The sequence below is a fragment of the Acomys russatus genome, chromosome 6 (assembly GCF_903995435.1).
Source record: "Acomys russatus chromosome 6, mAcoRus1.1, whole genome shotgun sequence".
NCBI classification, from domain to species: Eukaryota; Metazoa; Chordata; class Mammalia; order Rodentia; family Muridae; genus Acomys; species Acomys russatus.
The window spans coordinates 32,981,123-32,999,314 of NC_067142.1; the positions used below are offsets into that span (position 1 = coordinate 32,981,123).

Here is an 18,192-nt window from a genome sequence, read left to right on the forward strand (position 1 = left end):
GGAACTCACTATGTAGACCAAGCTAGCATTGAACTCACAGAGATTCGTCTGCTTCTGCCTCCCAAATTCTTGGATTAAAGGCATGTGCCACCATGCTGGCTTTATTTGACTCCAAAGAAGTACTAAAAATTATTCATTTCTGACAAGTTTCTAGGTGTTGCTGAGCTTCTACTTATGGGACTAATAAGTTATAACCTTTTCTGGGGGTTAATTTCTCTCAATTTTTACTTGTTTGTTTTTTCTTTTGCTTTGTTTTATCTTCCTTTGTTTAAGACAGAGTCTTCACTATTTAGTCCTGGCTGATCTGGAACTCACTATGTAGACCAGGGTGTCCTTGAATTCACAGAGACCCTGCCTGCTTTAGTGCTGGGGTTAAAGGCTCTCCTCACCACACCCAGATTAGCTCCAGTTATAACTTGTTACTTCAGTCCCCTGAGCTTCACTCTGAATTTTCTGGTCTCTACCAGCCCTTTGAAGATTATGCCTCTGGCCTCGACCCCAGTCAAGCACCTGCTTTCGCGGCTAATAATGGAAACACATATCCAGTGCTCTGCAGAGTGGAAAAGCTATTGAATGCTTTTAAAAATATTTATTGGCCATTTGTGGTTCTTCTTTTGAGAACTGCCTGTTCAGTCCATCAGCTTTTGTGTTGACTGGTAGTTTTGTTGCTCTAGATATGAAACTCTTGTCTGAAATAGCTGGCAAAGATTTTCTCTTGTTCTGTTAGGCTGTCTGCTCACTTTGCTAATGTTTTCCTTAATCCCATGTGGTCACATTGATAATCATTGGGATTATTTCTTGTGCTACCTCCTATAGAAGGTTCTTTTGTTTCTTTTGTTTCTTTCGAGACAAGGTTTCTCTGTGTAGCCTTGGCTGTCCTGGACTAGCTTTGTAGACCAGGCTGGCCTCCTAACTCACAGAGATCTGCCTGCCTCTGCCTCCCGAGTGCTGAGATTTAAGGCATGTGCCACCACACCTGGCCTTGTGTTGATATTTTTCAATGTAGACAACTCTGGTTTCCTAAAGTAGGTTTCTTCGTTTGTTTGTTTGTTTTAAGCTATCATAAATGGAATATTTTCTAGTTTCTTTCTCAGCAGTTCATTTTTTGTTATATACAAGTTATTTATTTTTGTGTTGACTTTGTGTTCTCTTACTTTACTGAAAGTGCTTATCAGATATATCTAAAAGTTTTCTAGTAAGGTCCACAGGGGCTTTCAAGTACAGAACCATATTATCTAGAAATAGGAATAATTTGACTTCTTCCTAGATTTTTTTTTTCCTTTTTGGTTTTTCCAGATAGGGTTTCTCTGTGTAGCCCTGGCTGTCCTGGACTTGCTCTGTAGACCAGGCTGGCCTCAAACTCACAGCAATCCACCTGCCTCTGCCTCCCTGAGTGCTGGGATCACAGGGGTGCGCCACTGCACTTGGCTTTCCTACCCTATTTTTAACTTTTATATCTTTCTCTGGTCTTACTGCTCTTAGACTCTAAAAAAAATCATGTTGAATATGAGTGGAAAGTTATTATCCTTGTCTCATTCTAGATTTTAGAAAAATCTGTTTTCCCCATTTTGTATAATGTTGGGTATAGGTTTGCTGTTTATAGCCTTTATAATGTTGGTGTGTTCTGTGTATTTCTAGTTTCTCCTGAATTTACTGTGAGCACATGTTAAACTTTTCCACACCTATCCAAATGATCATAGGATTTCTTTCCTTAACTTGATCTACAGCCAACCACCATTTTGTTCTTTTTGTTTATATTGATCCAATCTTGCATTGCTGGGGGTGAAACCAGTTTAGTTGTGACTTGTGCTTGCAATCATTAATTTTATCAACTGCGCAGGGTCAGGATAACCCAGGAGACAAACCTTTGTACATACCTGCAAGGGAATTTGTAGACTAGACTGAATTGGGTAAACACACCCACACGGTGGACAGGGCACATTCTATGCAACGGTGTCCCAACCTGAGTGAAAAGGAGGAGCAAAGCTGAATGTCATATTCATCGCTTTGCTTTCTTACTTTAGCAGACTAGCTACTTTGTGAATGGAGGTGGGAAAGCGTATTGTGTGTATCTTCTCTTTCTGACTGAGTCCCCTACTGTCCCACGGAGGGCAGTCACAAAAGCGCAAGTTCAAAAGTAAGGATTTCTTTCAAAGACAAGAGTTTTAAGATGGCAGGCCAGGTGTGGTGCCTTAAGCACCTGGAAAGTAAAAGGCAGGAGGAACAAAAATGTAAAGTCATCCTTGGCTACACAGTGAGTTTGAGACTGCTCTGGGCATATTAGTCCCTGCTTGGGGGAAAAAAAAGCATTGCAAAGAGGTGACAGCGGATCGTTAAATCAAGGGCCTGTGTAGAGGTGTGTGGTGAAGGGCTGGCCCTACTTGTAGAATTTTTCTTGTGAAAGGCCTCAAGTTCTTTTCATTGGAGGACATCTGAGGTGGGAAGGAGAGTCCTGCTAAACAGGAGTTTCTTTGAGACTGCCAGCAGATGGAATAACTGGGTTTTATTATTATAAGCTGTGATAGTATAGCTGGGCAGTTTCTAGCAATTCCAACCCAATTATACTGGCCTAGCCCACGCCCCACCACATGGCCTATTACGTGTCCATCTTAGTCTCCAGCCCCTGCTTTTTCCTGTGTCCTGCTGGTGACTCCCCAGTTCCTATTGCTGCCTGAAGTCCCGCCGAGTCTCTCCTGCCTCCTGCCTTTGGGTCAGCTCTTCCCACCCCCACCTCACCCTCAACAGGGTTTCTCTGTGTAGCCCTAGCTGTCCTGTACTCTTTGTGGACCAGGCTGGCCTGGAACTCACAGAGATTTGCCTGCCTCTGCCTCCCCAATGCTGGGATTACAGGCGTGCGCTGCCACCGCGCCAGGCGCCAGCTTCTGTCCAACTCTGTCTTCAACCAATCAGAAGGTGATGGAGAACAATGTTTGCATAACCCGAGACCAGCCTGTACTCAGCTCTCTGGGGTACAGAAATCAGCATTCGAATACACAAGGACAACCTTCACTCAGTGCACAAAACATCACCCCAACACCCTGCTGGGTTGTGTTGTATCCTTCTGAAAAGATCCCAATCCCTCAAGGTTGAAACAAACACCTACTTCTCAGTTAGTGTTAGGAGTGTTGAGGGGAGTGGTTGGCAAGAGGAAAGAGAGGATAGGTTATATCCACTTTCCTGTAACTCCAGGGAAGCAGGCCACCACCAGCTTAGTCCAGCTTCTGGAAGTATTTACGGGTCAGTCCCTGGATACTGTCCCACAAGGCTACGGGATCAGGGAGGACACTGCTATGGCACGCGGTCTTCTAGAGGGCAAAAGGGACTATCTGTGTTTTAGACTAGGTAGTATTCTGAATGAGGAGACACAGTAACCACAAGGTCAGGTGATGATGTCACAGCTAATCTTGGTTGCCGGCTTTATTGCATCTGGAATTAATTAACCCCCAAGCTTCTGGATGCTCCTCCCATAAGGAATTTTCTTATTTTCTTCCATCAGACTATTTGAGTCATGCACTAAGTCTGAACCACACCTTCAGGCAGCAGCCAGGAGCAAAAGACACAGAAGGAGGAAACTTTGCCTACTTGTTCTCACCCTTTTTTTGTTTTGTTTTCGAGACAGGGTTTCTCTGTGTAGCCTTGACTGTCATGAACTCACTTTGTAGGCCAGGATGGCCTCGAACTCACAGCGATCTGCCTGCCTCTGCCTCCCAAGTGCTGGGATTTAAGACATGTGCACCACCACCCGGCTTGTTCTCACTCTTGCTGGCAAGTGGATTAGTCCTGTTGTTGAGGCGTTCCTTTGCAGGTATTAGAAGCAACTTCTTCAGGATTCCAATACAGACAAATTTGTTTTCACTACTTCATTGGGTTCTTCTACCTCTACCTCCCTTCCAACCTTTATGCCCTTCAACCCCTCAAGACTTGGTAGGAGAGAAAGAAGGTTAGGGGAGGGAGGGGGTGTGGTCTTTTTAGACCACTTCCGGCTGCTTAGGGTCATCAGATTGCTTGGGGCAAGTCCAACCTTCGTTGTCAGGGCATCTCCAACTTCTCATCAAACTGCAGCAGCAGCAACCATGACCAGCAGTGGGGCTCATCAGCTGTCTTCCTCTTCTTCAGATTCCCCAATCCCTTTCTGGCCTCTGTTTCCTTTCATTAGTGAGTCCTAGATTTTATATATAGAGGTAGATAGATAGATAGATAGATAGATAGATAGATAGATAGATAGATAGATGATCAATAGATAAAATCATGTATGTACAGATGACAGAAAAGCAGAAGTGAAACCACCTAGGGGAATGCAGTGGTCTTGTGGGAAGGAGAAGTAATGAAGAAAGGTAAAGTCTGGGGAAACGAGTGGATATCTCACAGTATATTATATGCTTATAGGAAAATGACCATATTTAAGTCCGGTTGATATAATAAAAACAAGGTGGCGCACACCTGTAATCTCAGCACTCAGGGAGGCAAAGGAAGGCAGATCTCTGTGAGTTCAAAGCCAGCCTAGTCTACAAAGCAAGTCCAGGACAGCCAAGGCTACACAGAGAAACCCTGTCTTGGAAAACAAAACAAACAAACAAACAAACAAAAAGGTAAACAAAACAAAAACTAATAAGCAAAAAACCAATAATAATTTTAAAACAGTTTAAAGGGAACCTGCCCCTTCTTATCTACAACAGGTTAATTTATTTGTACAACTCCAGTATACATTAAAAGTAGTTACAATTCTTAAGGATGAAACAGACGGCTCATATGACAGGTGTCTGATTTGTAATCATATCAATAGTGATGGGGCTGGCCGGGGCTATGCCCTCATCAGCTCTTCGCAAGTTGGAAATTGCCTGGCTGAACTTGTTCCTCCTTTGGCCTGTCGGGGTCATAAAATAATCTACACTCGCACTTTGCAGCTTGCTGGTGTTTGTGAAGGGAATTATCTTCGACCATGTCACACTTCCACTTGGTTCTAAGTGCTAGGCACCTTTCTGTGTCTAACACCCCAATAAGATCGTGTCACTAAACTATCTTCAGTTGGCCTGAGAGCTAACGGCAACCTTGACTGAGAAGAATTCTTCTTCTCTGGGCGTCCTAGTCTTTTGCTTTCTATGCGACCTGCTGCTGCCCTGCTCCTCTCAGCCTCCTTACCGTAGCCAAGTGAATCCAACAGGATGCTTGACCACTCCGGCATCCTCTCTAGCTGTTTCAGCAGGGTAGACCGCCTCACAGAGCTTTCCAGCTAGGTCGCTCGCTGTTCCCTCCTCAGAAGGATGCCAAGTAGCAGGCCCTTGCTCCCAGTCCCTGCCTTCTGAGTCTGCAACTAGCACATTCTCATAGTCATTGAAGTCTTCGTTGGACTGCTCTGCTCCGTGTACCACTTCAGTGTTCTCACTCTGGGTAGATGGCTGAAATGCCATATAATACACAGAAGACCGAGTCATCCGGGCAGGCTCTCCGTGGTCTGTATCGGAAGATGTCACTTCGTCCTCAGTCTGCAGCTGCCTTTCATTGGTATCTGCCGACGGGACGTTTTCATAGTCTCTGCAGCACTGAAGAGCCGCCTTGGGCTGGTTCTCTTGGACATCTTCAAGGTCCAAACCTGTCATATTGACGTAGTCATTTGAAGTCTGAGATGACTCTTCTTCATCGCTGAGTGAATCACTACCCTTAGCTGGAGCCCACAAACCAGTGTGCTCGGTGGCATCCCCACAGCCTGCATGCCTGCCTTCGGCAAACTCCAGCTTCTGGGTGCTTGGAAGACCAAGGTGATTTTCAGGAGTGCATTTGGTGGAGCTTAGAGCCTCGCTGGGCTCCTCTGCTGTGGGGATATTGACATAATCATTTGACTCCTTGGAAGAAATGCTGGAGTCATCTCCGGACGCCCTGACACTGATGTAATGTGCTGAGGGGGAGAGGTGTCCACACATCTGGGGCACTGTGCCACTGTCATAGATGCCTACTGTGTACTCCACGGCATGAACATAAGCTCTATGCATCTGAAGGGAACCATCTGCTTGAGGGACCTGCAAAAGAAGAAGAGAAAGTGACAAGATGGGAGCAGAAACAGGGACATAGCCGCTCTCGCTCCCCGCGCTGCCTGGTTACAGTCCCTTCATTCAGTCCTCTAGCTCGGAGCTAAGGTCCAAGTCAGGAGCTCACACGGCAAGCTTTTAGGTACCAGTTATGTTCTGGGGCTATGGGCTGAGTATAATAAAAGCAATATTGGGGCTGGAGAGATGGCTCAGAAGTTAGGAGCACTGGCTGCTCTTCCAAAGGTCCAGAGTTCAATTCCCAGCAACCACATGGTGCCTCGCAAACATCTTTAATGAGATCTAGTGTCTTTTTTTCCCCTTCTGGTATGCAGGTGTACATGCAGGCAGAACACAGTGTACATAATAATAAATAAACAAATCTTTAAAAAAAGAAAAAAAAAAGCCAGGCGTGGTGGTGCACACCTTTAATCTCAGTACTGGGGAGGCAGAGGCAGGTGGATCGATGTGAGTTCGAGTTCGAGGCCAGCCTGGTCTACAGAGCGAGTCCAGGACAGCCACGGCCACACAGAGAAACTCTGTCTCGAAAAACCAAAAATGAAAACCAAAACAAACAAACAAACAAAGAAAAAAGAAAAAAAAAATAAGAAAAGCAATGCTGAGTCTGTGGCTCAGAGATACAGTACTTGTGTAGCATGCACAAGCCTCCAGGCCCAGCCTTTAATATCATAAAAACATGAAGAAAAATAGTGGCTGAAATGAGATGTTAGAACACAAAGGGTTTTGGCTGTGGTGGAGGGGGAGAACTCAGCGGGAAGAACAAGGCGTGGCAATGGAGACAGTACACATCACCGAAGCACATGGGGGGTCCAGTGCTGCATGGGCTCAAGACAGAGACTTAGTTAGATTCACACTGAGCGCAAATACCAGCTTCACCACTTTGTGCTAAGTGAGTCTGAACGTCTTACCTTGGTGCCTTCACTTCCTAGTCTATAAATTGAGATTGCCACAGTGTCTATGTCGTAAGGCTTTTGTGAGCGGTAAAAGAATTGCTATACATGATGTATTCGGAACAGGGTTAGCAGATAAAAAACAATACAAATGAAGGATACTGGTTTCTAGGAATCCAGAAATGTCAAGAAAAGCATGTGGACTGCTAGTGTGAAATCCCTTCCACTGTTTATTTTCTCACATTCATTCTGCTTTAGTCTTCTGAGTGCTTTTGCAGGCCTAACCCTCCGTGCCACGTTACTAGTTTTATTTTGGTTTTATTCAAAGGTCTCACTATATAGCTCTGCCTGTCCTGGAACTCACTATGTAGACCAGGCTGGCCTCAAACCCAGAGATCCACCTGCCTCTGCCTCCTAAGTGCTGGGATTAAAGCTGTGTACCACCAGTGCCCAGCACAGACATATTATAATTTAAAAAAAAAAAAAGAGAGAGAAATAATGTTGTTGTTGTGTTACAGAAATGGACTAGTTAAAGGGATGGGAGCTTAATAAATTGAATTTGTTTTGTATTACATGACGCCTTGTACCTTGCATGCTAAAGACAGCATGAAAGCCTTGGCAGATGCATCCCCTTGACTTTCCAGCCTCCAGAATGGTGAGCCCAGTACATTTCCACTCATTACCTACTGCCCTGGATGGACCAGCACATTCTCACTGATCAAGTAGAGTCTACATCAGCTGCAGTGATAAACGACTTAGGGAAAGCTCCGCTGTTCTGGATAACAAAAATAGTTCGGCATAGGCCCTAGAAGTAATTCCCGAAGGTGGGTTGTAGGCGCAAGAGAGGGAACTTAGCAGCTAAGAGCCCTTGCTGTTCTTTCAGAGGACCCAGGTTCGATTCTCAGCACCTACATGGTAGTTTACAACCATCTATAACTCCAGTTCCAAGTGATCTGATGATCTCTTCTCACCTCCCTGGGGCAACAGGCATACACGTGGTGCTCATACATACATACATACATACATACATACATACATACATACATACAAGCAAAACACTCATACACGTGCAATACAAAAAATAAAAGCGTGAGCATTTTTGAAGAGACAGGCTTAAAGTGTGGCTTGAACATGTACAGCATGGTTGGAATAGCTTTGGCCTCCTGGAGTGACCACTCTGGATGAAGAAACATTTATTTGGGTAAACAAAGTGTCATGTCTTTGTTTAAAAAAAAAAAAAAAAAAAAAACACTTTCAGTTCTAACATCACATACTTGAATGCATGTGCCTTTCTTAAAATCCTAAGTGCTGGTCCTCCCCCACAGCCCTCTCTTGGTGCGATATTCCTATACAGTCTAGGTAGGCCTGGAACTCACAACGTACTTCAGACTACGCCTACCTGCTAACCTGCCCTTGGCTTCCTGAGTGCTGCATTATAGCAATGTGTCATTGCGCAAGCCATAAGTTAAACTGTTATTTCGTTTCTTTGGTCAGTAGGAAGTTCTGCAGGATGTGACCAAATGACACTCGTCGGCTGTAAAGCCAGATATGAGACCAGACCCCGTTCACTTCCACTCTCCTGCCATGCTCTCCGGACTTTATCTTTCCCTTGGCTCTTACCTCATGCTCGGGGCTGTCTGAATCTCTGGAGAGGAGGTTCTCGGTACTGAAGCCACTCGACTGATGTCTCCCTGCAACAACAAAATGAATCTTGAAGACAGTGGGCTGTGGAGTGCTTCAGCCCCAACTATCTCTGCATAAAAGATGAGTGGTGGCCGGGTGGTGGTGGCGCACACCTTTAATCCCAGCGTTTGGGAGGCAGAGACAGGCGGATCTCTGTGAGTTCAAGGCCAGCCTGGTCTACAAAGTGAGGCCAGGACAGCTATGGCTACATAGAGAAACCCTGTCTCAAAAACATAATAATAATAATAGTAATAATAATAATAATAGTAATAATAATAATAATAATAATAATAATAAACTTTTAAAAAGATGAATAGGGTTGTATGGAGCCTGCGAGGAGAACCCGGAATCTAGTGTCCAGTGCTCTGTGGCGAGAGAGTCAGAGTTACAGGATGATGCTCTGAGACCTGAACGCATTTTTGGGCATGTCAATGGAGAGCTTTCCATCCATCCCTTGCCTACAACAGTGGCGTCGTGGTCTTATCCAATCCTTCTCTACCTATGATGCAAATGGCTTTCCTCTGCTGCCTACAACGAAGAGAAAGCAAACCCCAAGCCCAGCTGATGGGACCTCTGCTCTCTCTGTTCAGAGCTCTCCAGTCCCCACTGGATATGCAGACTGCTCGGTGCTGTTCTGCAGCCTGGATACTCGGAAAGAGTTGCTTCTGAATGGTGAGAGGTGCATCTAAGTTCAGAGTGCCAGGACTCTGTGGATTAGGAGAAACCTACCCAGCTCTGCCTGCTGCTGGGGCAAGAAGTCGTAAATATTTTTTGCTCGCTGTCTGGGTGGAGGCAGAGTCAGCGATGGAGCTACTTGGAAGTAAGGGACTCGACCTGAAAGGCAATGGGAGATTAGGTCAGGACGCAGACAGTGGGGACTCTCAGGGTGAATGGTCCCCAGCAATATTCCCCACCCTCATCAGCTACCATGAAAGATAATGCAGGCAAAGGAGAGAAGGCATTCAGCGGACAAAGGCAGGAAGGGGAAACTGGCACTCAGATCTACCCTAGGGCTACAGCTTAGGGCCAGATCATCAAGGAAGAACACAGGACTCCAGGGACGGGGATGAGGACTCAGAGAATGCCCTAGGATTTAAATGAGGGGCTGGAAGATGGATTCTACTGCAGCTTAATTGGAGACAAGCCTGGGACTCACGTTTCTTCTGTTTGTTCCAGCTCCACAGGATGCAGGCCGCCATGATGACCAGGAAGATGGCCAGGAGCGCCACAAAGCCAGGGAAAATGATCTGGCTTTTCTCTCTAGGAGGAAAGCTAGGTGTCATGGCCCAGGTGGCCAGAAGGTTTGGGCTTGGGAAGGTTTCTTTCAGGAGAGAGACCCCAAGTGATACTGGGTAGGCCAAGAGTTAGGTATGAGAAAATGGATGGAAAACCACAGCTGGATCTTGCCTGATTCCCCTGATGGACAGATGCCCCTTTGTGGCTAAACAGCCTCCAAGATGAAGTGCAGTTGTCCCTGTTACATCAGAAACCAAGGCACCCAGGCATTTTCCTATACATGTGCTTTCAAAAGACTGATGTCATTGTATCACTCGCATTATGGTCTTGACCTCCTCCACCTTTTCTTGTGACCATGAGAAATCATACTCTAAAAGGGAGACCTGGCCCACCATGATTTGGGAAGAAGAAAGTGTCACCTTACTCTGTGACTAAGCCACCTACTTCATACATATTCACAAAAGCTTCCTTTAAATCAGCAGGGCAGTGGTCATTGAGCTGCACCTTGCCCCTGGGTGCTCACTTCAATTGGAGTGTTTGCTTTGTTGAGTTCTGCTAAATAAACCTTGGTTTAAATTGTATATGTCTCCTGCCTGTGTTCTTTCCTTCTGGAAGAGCCCCCTTGCCATGCAAGGGTTTAGAATGGGAGCCAGGTGAAGCTTGTTGTGGTGGTTTGAATGAAAATGGCCCCCAGAGACTCCTAGGGAGAGGCATTATGGGAAGTGTGGCCTTGTTGGAGGAAGTGTGTCATGGGGCACAGGGCTTTGAGATTTCAGAAGCTCAAGCCAGGCCCAGTGTCTGTCTTTCCACCCCCCTGCCGATTCCCTCTCTAGCACCATGTCTGCCAGAGTGCTGCCATGTTTCCCCGTCATGACAAAGACGAACTAAACCTCTGAGACTGTAAGTCAGCCCCAATGGAATGTTTTTCTCTTAAGAGTTGTCATGGTCATGGTGTCTCTTCACAGCAATAGAAACCCCAACTAGGACAGATGTTGAAGTGGAGGGGACAGAATCATCTCTGAGCAAGTCATCTCTCAGGGCTGGAGAGATGGCTCTCAGTGGTTGAGAGTGTCTGCTGCTCTTCCAGGGGTTCAGGGTTTAGTTCCCAGCACCCCACTGGTGTCTCAGAGCCCCTGTAACTCCAGTTCCAATGGAGCCAATGCTTCTGGCCTCAGAGTGTTCAAACTCACATTCACACACACAAATATACATAACTTAAAATAATGAAAGAAGGAAGGGAAGAAGAAAGAAAGTCATCTATGAGGAGAAACTTCATGGAGAGAGGAGCTGAGTGCTGGGTTTCAGACCTGGGGGTGTCTAGGTAGCATATCAAAGAGAACCTGGCCTCTGGATCCTCCAAGCATTCCACAGTCTCTGCCTGTTACAGGGCGTGCCTGGCATACCCCACACTTTATGCTGAACCTTCCAGCCCAGGGGCTGGGCAGACATTTTGACTCTATCTCTCTGTCTCTCTCTGTCTCTCTCTCTCTGTCTGTGTGTCTCTCTGTCTCTTTCTCTCTGTCTCTCTCCACCCCCTCTGTGTGCGCACGCTCTTTCTTCCTCCCCCTACTTCTCCCTATCTGCATGTCAACTTTCTGGGCCCCACTCCTCAGGACCCTGGCCAAGAGCCGGCCCCAACAAACCTGCCTTTATACTTTAATTTGGCTCGACTCGGCTCATTCCGTCAGTGGAGATTACCTATCACGATGTACGTGGACCAGGTGCTAGGGGGCCTACACATGATCCGTATTATTTAATCTTCACAAAGCCCCACCTATCCTTCTCTGCACCCAAGGATCCTAAGACTCAGAAAGGAAAAGCAACACAGCCAAGCTCTCCTAGGACAGAAGGTGCAGACACAGAAGACGGGCGTAGGGTGGTCGATGCCTGGAGATCCCTCTCTTTCTACTCCCTGGCTATCAGCAAGCTTCCAACGCCAAACACCTCTGGCCCAGCGCCTAGGTTTCCTGGCTTGCTGGGACAGGATTACTCAATTCACTAATAGGGAGGGGCTCTGTGACAGCATCCAGCTTACATGAACTGGAGTACCCCCCAAAACGTGGAGCTGGTCTCTAAGCAACACTAGACTGTTGGGTGAAATTTAACCAACACTAGCTCCGAGCGGCCTTGCAGTTCTCTGATAGGACTGCAGTCGTGGCTCTGTTTGGGGGTTGAAATGCGTCCAGATGGTTGCAACATCGGGCGGCCACACCCACTCTAGCAGGAAGCAAGCAGTGGACTTCTGGTAGGAACAGGCAGCTGTCTCCCAAACATTAAAACCAGATAATACCTGCAAAGATGTTTGTCCTCCTGAGTCCTGGGCTTACTGATCCAGCTTTCTATTGGCTATTTCTCTTAGGTCGTCCAATAGACATCTCAGACCATAACTGGGCCCCTGGCCTGCCTTCATTTGCTGGCTTTTCCTCTAGACTTTCCACCATCTAGAGATACAGTCTAAACCCTTGGCACCACTCCTGACAGACTGATTTTTCATGCCTTACTTTCACTTAATCGTCTTTGCCCTGGGCAAGGGCATCTGCTCTGAGCCCAGGCACTTCATATTCTTCCATTGCTACTACGCTGGCACAAGCCAAGATGAGTTCCAGATGGACTTCGACAATGGTCACCTCTCTGGTGGCTCTCCTGGATTCCACTCTTGACTTCAGCATGTCATGCTCACCCGTGAGCTAGAATGATCACTCTATGTCTCTCCTCCACTGAGAATCTTCCACAGCTTTCTCATTGTACTGACAACAAATCTCTAGGGTGTACTCAGTGAGGGTTTTTTTTGTTTTGTTTTGTTTTGCTTTGCTTTGTTTGTTTGTTTGTTTAATGTGATCTGGCTTCTCTTGATTAATCTCTGGGCTCATTTCCAACCCAGTTACCCCTGATGCTGACCACCATGACCTCTTGCTGTTCCTGTCCATATGAAGAATCATTCTATCTCAGATGGCCTCTCGCTCTTTCCAGGAAGCGTGCCTGAGCCCTTCATTCATTTAAGGCTTTTCTATAGCAATGTCACCTCCTTAGAGAGATCTTCCCTGGTCATATGCATCATTCACAGTTTTCTTACTCAGTTCTCCTTCTTCTTCAAAGTGCTTATGGCTGACTGATAGTATATATTTATTTGGTTACCTGTTTGCCATCAAACACTGACACTGACTGAAGCTCAAGAAGTCACAGACTTGTCAATATTGTTCACTCAACACTTCAAATAGCATCTCTGGTAGGAGCTTCATGAATATTTGTTTAATGATATGTGGATGAGATAACAAATGAATGAATGTGGAAATTATTTTGAGAGTAACACAGTCATTGTGGAAAATTGCTTATGGCAATTTTCCCAAAAAATTAGAAATAGAACCACCATATGCTCTGCCAGTCCCACTACTAGATCCATATCCAGAGCAAATGAAAGCTGTGTCTGTACTCCCATGTTTATTAGAGATGTTTATACTGCCATGCTTATTGCAGCAAAATTCACAATATGGAATTAACCTGAGTGTTTATCAACAGGTAACCGGCTAGAGAGAATGTGGAATGCATATACAATGGATACCACTCAGCTTTAAAAAAGAAGATTTTTGTCATTTGTGACAACGTGGATGGACACAGAGGACATAATGTTAAGCGAAAGAAGCTAGGAATGGGTAGCTACTGCTCCAGCTCACTTACATGCAGAATAAAAGATCGAACTCACAGAAGCAGAGGGGAGTAAAAGGGTAGTCACCAGGGGTGCTAAGGGAGGGTTCCCAGGGGTGTCAAAGGTCAGGTGAAAGGAAGAAATTCAACATCGTTGAGGCCTGCTCCTCTTGGGTAGCATAACTACAGGTATTGTTATGTCAGGCCCAGCATCCACATCATCTCAGCTCATTGCTGGTGTCAAAGAATCCGTATACGGGGTCAGGTTGACCATAAACTATGTTTATGCTCAATGAGAAACTCTGTGGCCTTCTTGTTCCCAGAAATCCCCCAACCACAAGCCCAGCTGCCCCCAACGGCCAGGCACACTGTCGAGGTCAGCTGGAACTTCTTGTTAATAAAATAACGAGTCAGAGCTGACCATGCCATTCCACCACCAGCCCCCCCCTCTACATGGTTGTCACCTTTAAATATGCAATACAACTTCCCCTCAAGGACGTGGCTCAGATCCATAACTGACCACCTCATTAAGCTCAGAAAATAAAGCTTCCATTTTTAGCCTCTGTGTCTGAAGTGAGTTTTCCCAGCTCACATGTTGAAAATCATGTATTCTTGAGCTTAGTATTCTTTGAAGTATCCTCTCATAAAAAAGAATGTCAAGTAACACATATGGTGGCTTAGTTCAACTTAAGCCATCTACAATGTGTACATATTTCAAAACAATATGTTAACCATAACCACATAAATACAGATTTTATTTACTAATTACCAAGTAAAAAAAGAAAGAGAGAATAACAACAAGGCAAAAATCAACTTAAAAAAGAAATAATTTTAGGGGGCAGTGAGATGGCTCAGTGGGTAAAGGCACCTGCTGCCAAGCCTGACACCTGAGTTTGATCCCTGAGACTCATATGGTGAAAGGAGGGAACCAATTCCTGCAACTTGCCCTCTGACCTCTGTACCCTTCCACCCCCCACCCCCACCCCAATAAGAAAAGTAACTAAAAAAAAAAAAAAAAAAAGGAAATCATTTCAGGAGGATGGTTCAGGCTGCAACAATGAATATGAACTCATTTCTCTTCAGCATCCATGTTTTACCTGCAGATGACATTCATTTACTTTGTTGTAACATTGAAATTTCCGAAAATTACAGCATTAAAAAAATACACTTTCAGCTGGGCATGGTGGCATACACCTTTAATTCCAGCACTCAGGGAGGCAGAGGCAGGTGAATCTCTGTCAGTTGGATGCCAGTCTGGTCTACAAAGGGAGTCCAAGACAGTCAAGACTATACAGAGAAACCTTGTCTCAACTCCACCCCACCCCCCCAAAAAAAAGCACACCAGCCGGGCGTGGTGGCGCATGCCTTTAATCCCAGCACTCAGGAGGCAGAGGCAGGCGGATCGCTGTGAGTTCAAGGCCAGCCTGGACTACAAAATGAGTCCAGGACAGCCAGGGCTACACAGAGAAACCCTGTCTCAAAAAACCAAACCAAACCAAACCAAACCAAACCAAACCAAACCAAAACAACAACAACAAAAAAAAGCACACTAAAAAACCCGACTTTCATTGGTTTTTACTTTGATCAGAGCACTGAAATGTACTCCTATTCATATTCCTAAACTCTCAACACCCGCTCTACACTTTACTTTTGTTTACCTGAGGTTGAAGAATTCAGGGGTGAATTTACAGCTATGATTAGCTCTGTAAGATCCTATGTCCTCAGACTTCATGACTTTTATTATTACATTTCTCACTCAGGACAAGGCTTTAGCGTCTAAAAGCTCATTGCTGGGAAATTAGGATGCTTGTTTCCATCATGGTGGGACAAGAGATGGGAAAGATTGAGGGCAGAGGTAGGGCCTCTGAGAGGAAAAAAAAATCCAGTCAGAAATTCTTGTCTATCAGGCCCTCCGTCCTTATCCCATTCTCCTTCTTCTCCCCCAGCATCCCTCAGCAAATGGCTCTCAGGTCAAAGTTCGCTGGTCCTAGTGGACCCAGGCCTGGGTTGTAAGTGTGGCAGCACTGCCAGGCTAGGCCACTCCTGAGCAAGAGGAGCCTGGAGCTCATTTTCCCAAAGCACTCACCCTTCCAGGCTGCCAGGAGTCCCCTGCACAGTGCTGGGCTTCGAGTTCCTTCTTGTGACCTCTGGAGGGGTGTGGGTGCTGTACATCACTGGACCGCTGAGGGGCTGGCTCTGCAGCTTCTAAAGCCTTCTTGGTGTTGTGATTGACCAGCCAGTATGGATGTCACTTTTTTTTTTTTTTTTTTTTTTTTTGCTCTTTCTAAGTTGCTGATTCATAGGAAAAAAGGCAAATTGGTGTGTATTTTGCATATAACCACCTTTTAAAAGAACAAAAAATAGATAATAGGACAGCAGAAAATTCTCCAGATCCCTATGTTTTCCAAAATGTGTCACTTTGTACTCTTGACATTTCTTATTTCTTTAGATAGGGTCTCATGTATCTCGATCTAGCCTGGGACTTGCTATGTAGCCATTCATGTAGTGTTTTATGTATCTCAGGATAGCCTGGAACTCTGTAGGTAGCCAAGATGTATAGCCGAGGTAGCCCTGAAATTCTGATCCTTCTGTCTCTGCTTCCTGAGTACTGGGGTTTACAGGTGTGTGCCGCCACACTCAGCATGTGTAGCCCTGCGGCTGGAACTCTAGGGCTCTGTATACTGTAGGCAAGCACTCCCACAGAGCAGCCTGCCAGCAGTTCTTCCTTGATCATATTCACCAAAGTTCTCGCAAACAAAAAAGTTATTGGTCTTTTTTTTTTTTTTTTTTTTTTTTTTTCTCTTGGTTTTTGTAGACCAGGTTGGCCTTGAATTCACAACCATCTGCCTGACTCTGCCTCCAGAGTGCTGGGATTAAAGGTGTGTGCCACCACGTCCGGCCTTTATTTCTGAAGGATGCTAACCTTATGTTCTAGAACTTGTTCCCTGCAAACTCCTCTCTTTGGGTTGGTGTTATGGTTCTCCAGGTAAGGGTGTTTGCTGCCATCTTAATGACTCAAGTTTGCGCCCCCCCCCTCCTGTTACCATCTGCATGGTGGAAGGATAGAACCAGTTCCCACAAGTTATCTTCTGATCCTCCTACACACACACACACACACACACACACACACACACACACACACACACACACACACACGAGCACGAGTGTACTACTGCTATTACTAACAACAACAAAAATGCAATAAAACCCAAATCTCCCTACCTTCACTTGAAATTCAAGGCTGAGTTGATACAAGGTTCAAAAGTACCAGGTTTGGTTTACTAGGGGTGGCCACAGTGCCCACCGCAGGAGATGGGCTCTTTCTCATCCAGGTGGTGATGTCCCTTGTGCGAAGTGGCTGGGGTGACTCTCTCTAAGTTCTGCCTGTTGATGGAAACAGGAGGGGCACAGGGGGAAAAATTACCAAGAGGCCCAGAGGGTCCATGAGAAACTCTTTGTCCTCCCACCCCCAGAGCAGAGTGAAAACAGCAAAGCACTGGGGCAGAATGGAAAGTCAGCGACAGGAAGCTCCGCCACTGGTGTGTTAATGAGGCTGGGGCACAGGAAATGCTCAGCACTACACAGGCAGCAGGAAGTTCAGAGGCAGCACTGCTGTTCCCCACAGGCACTGTGGCATCTGGGGCCCAGGAGGGTAAAAACTGCCAGGGAATCAGAGACTCGATTGCCCACCTTGGTTTCCTATGTGTTAAATGCCTCTACTGTCATCAAAATGTGAAGGTTTAAAATAATTAGTTTTCGTAGTTGTTGCTGTTTGTTTATTTTTATTTATTTGTTTGTTTTGTTCTTATTACATTTACTTAGCGTGCCTGCCCACACACCGTGACACATGTGTGGAGGTCAGAAGACACATGGGGGAGTCTGTTTTCTCCTACTTTGTGGGTCTCAGGAGTCAAACTCGGGTGTCAGAGTTAGAAGCCAGCACCTTTATCCAATGACCTGTCTTGTGGACGCCGTTTCTTGTTTTTTTGAGGCAGATCTCACTTCATAGGCCAAGTTGGCTGAACTCATGGTACCCTCCTGTTTTAATGTCCCTGCTGGTGTGCCTACAGGTGTGGGTCAGGCCCACGGCTTGGTATGAGACAGGTTCTTTCCTTTTCTCTAAGCCCCCCACCTGCACTTCCACCCCGACTCCCTCACCCCCCACACGTAAGGCAGGGTTTCTTTACATAGCCCTGGCTGTTCTGGACTTCACTGTGGAGATCTGACTGCCCTCAAACTCACAGAGATCCTCCAGCCTCTGCCTGAGTGCTGGGATTTAAGAGAGGAAAAAAAAAAAAAAAAAAAAAAAAAAAAAAAAAAAAAAATCACACCACCACACCTGGTCTCAGATTGCAAATAGCGCCAGAATTAGTTGGTTAGGGAGAAGTGTCAGGCTGGCACGATTGTGGTTCTGTGGGTGGACAGGCTTTATAAATAGATCCTCCGCGGGTGATCTTGTCAGAAGTGATCTGCCTTTCACACTTTGAGAACCTCTGTTCCGGTGTCACGGTGGGAATGGAACGGAACCAGGGGTCACAGGGGGCCACCGGAGGCTGTTTTCTTCCTCAGGGCTCAGGGCTTGTGGTGAGGGGAGGCTATCTGCTGCTGGCCTGGCTCTTCTGCAGCCCAGCCCTAATTCGGGGTAGCCTCCCAGTTCAGATGCCGGTGGGTGGGTGGGTTCCTCCACAGCATTTAGCTGA

The 18,192-nt window shown here is 46.1% G+C and overlaps 1 protein-coding gene across 1 annotated transcript; it reads right to left on the bottom strand.

The window, feature by feature from the left end:
* Window positions 1–4,772: 4,772 nt before the first annotated feature.
* Lax1 (lymphocyte transmembrane adaptor 1) lies at window positions 4,773–15,758 on the bottom strand. Its single transcript, XM_051147450.1, has 5 exons — window positions 15,579–15,758; window positions 9,771–9,874; window positions 9,344–9,448; window positions 8,552–8,622; window positions 4,773–6,014 (listed from the first exon to the last, which is right to left on the bottom strand). Exons 1-5 carry the CDS (start codon window positions 15,662–15,664, stop codon window positions 5,136–5,138), a joined length of 1,245 nt encoding a protein of 414 aa, XP_051003407.1. The 5' UTR covers window positions 15,665–15,758; the 3' UTR covers window positions 4,773–5,135.
* Window positions 15,759–18,192: the final 2,434 nt, after the last annotated feature.

Bases quoted from the DNA above. Each gene is read 5' to 3' on its own strand.
- Lax1 (XM_051147450.1), bottom strand. From the start codon at position 15,664: ATGTACAGCACCCACACCCCTCCAGAGGTCACAAGAAGGAACTCGAAG. The intron at 9,875-15,578 runs GTGAGTGCTTTG...CTTTCCTCCTAG, and splicing joins ACTCCTGGCAGCCTGGAAGG to AGAGAAAAGCCAGATCATTT. The intron at 9,449-9,770 runs GTGAGTCCCAGG...ATTGCCTTTCAG, and splicing joins CTGGAACAAACAGAAGAAAC to GTCGAGTCCCTTACTTCCAA.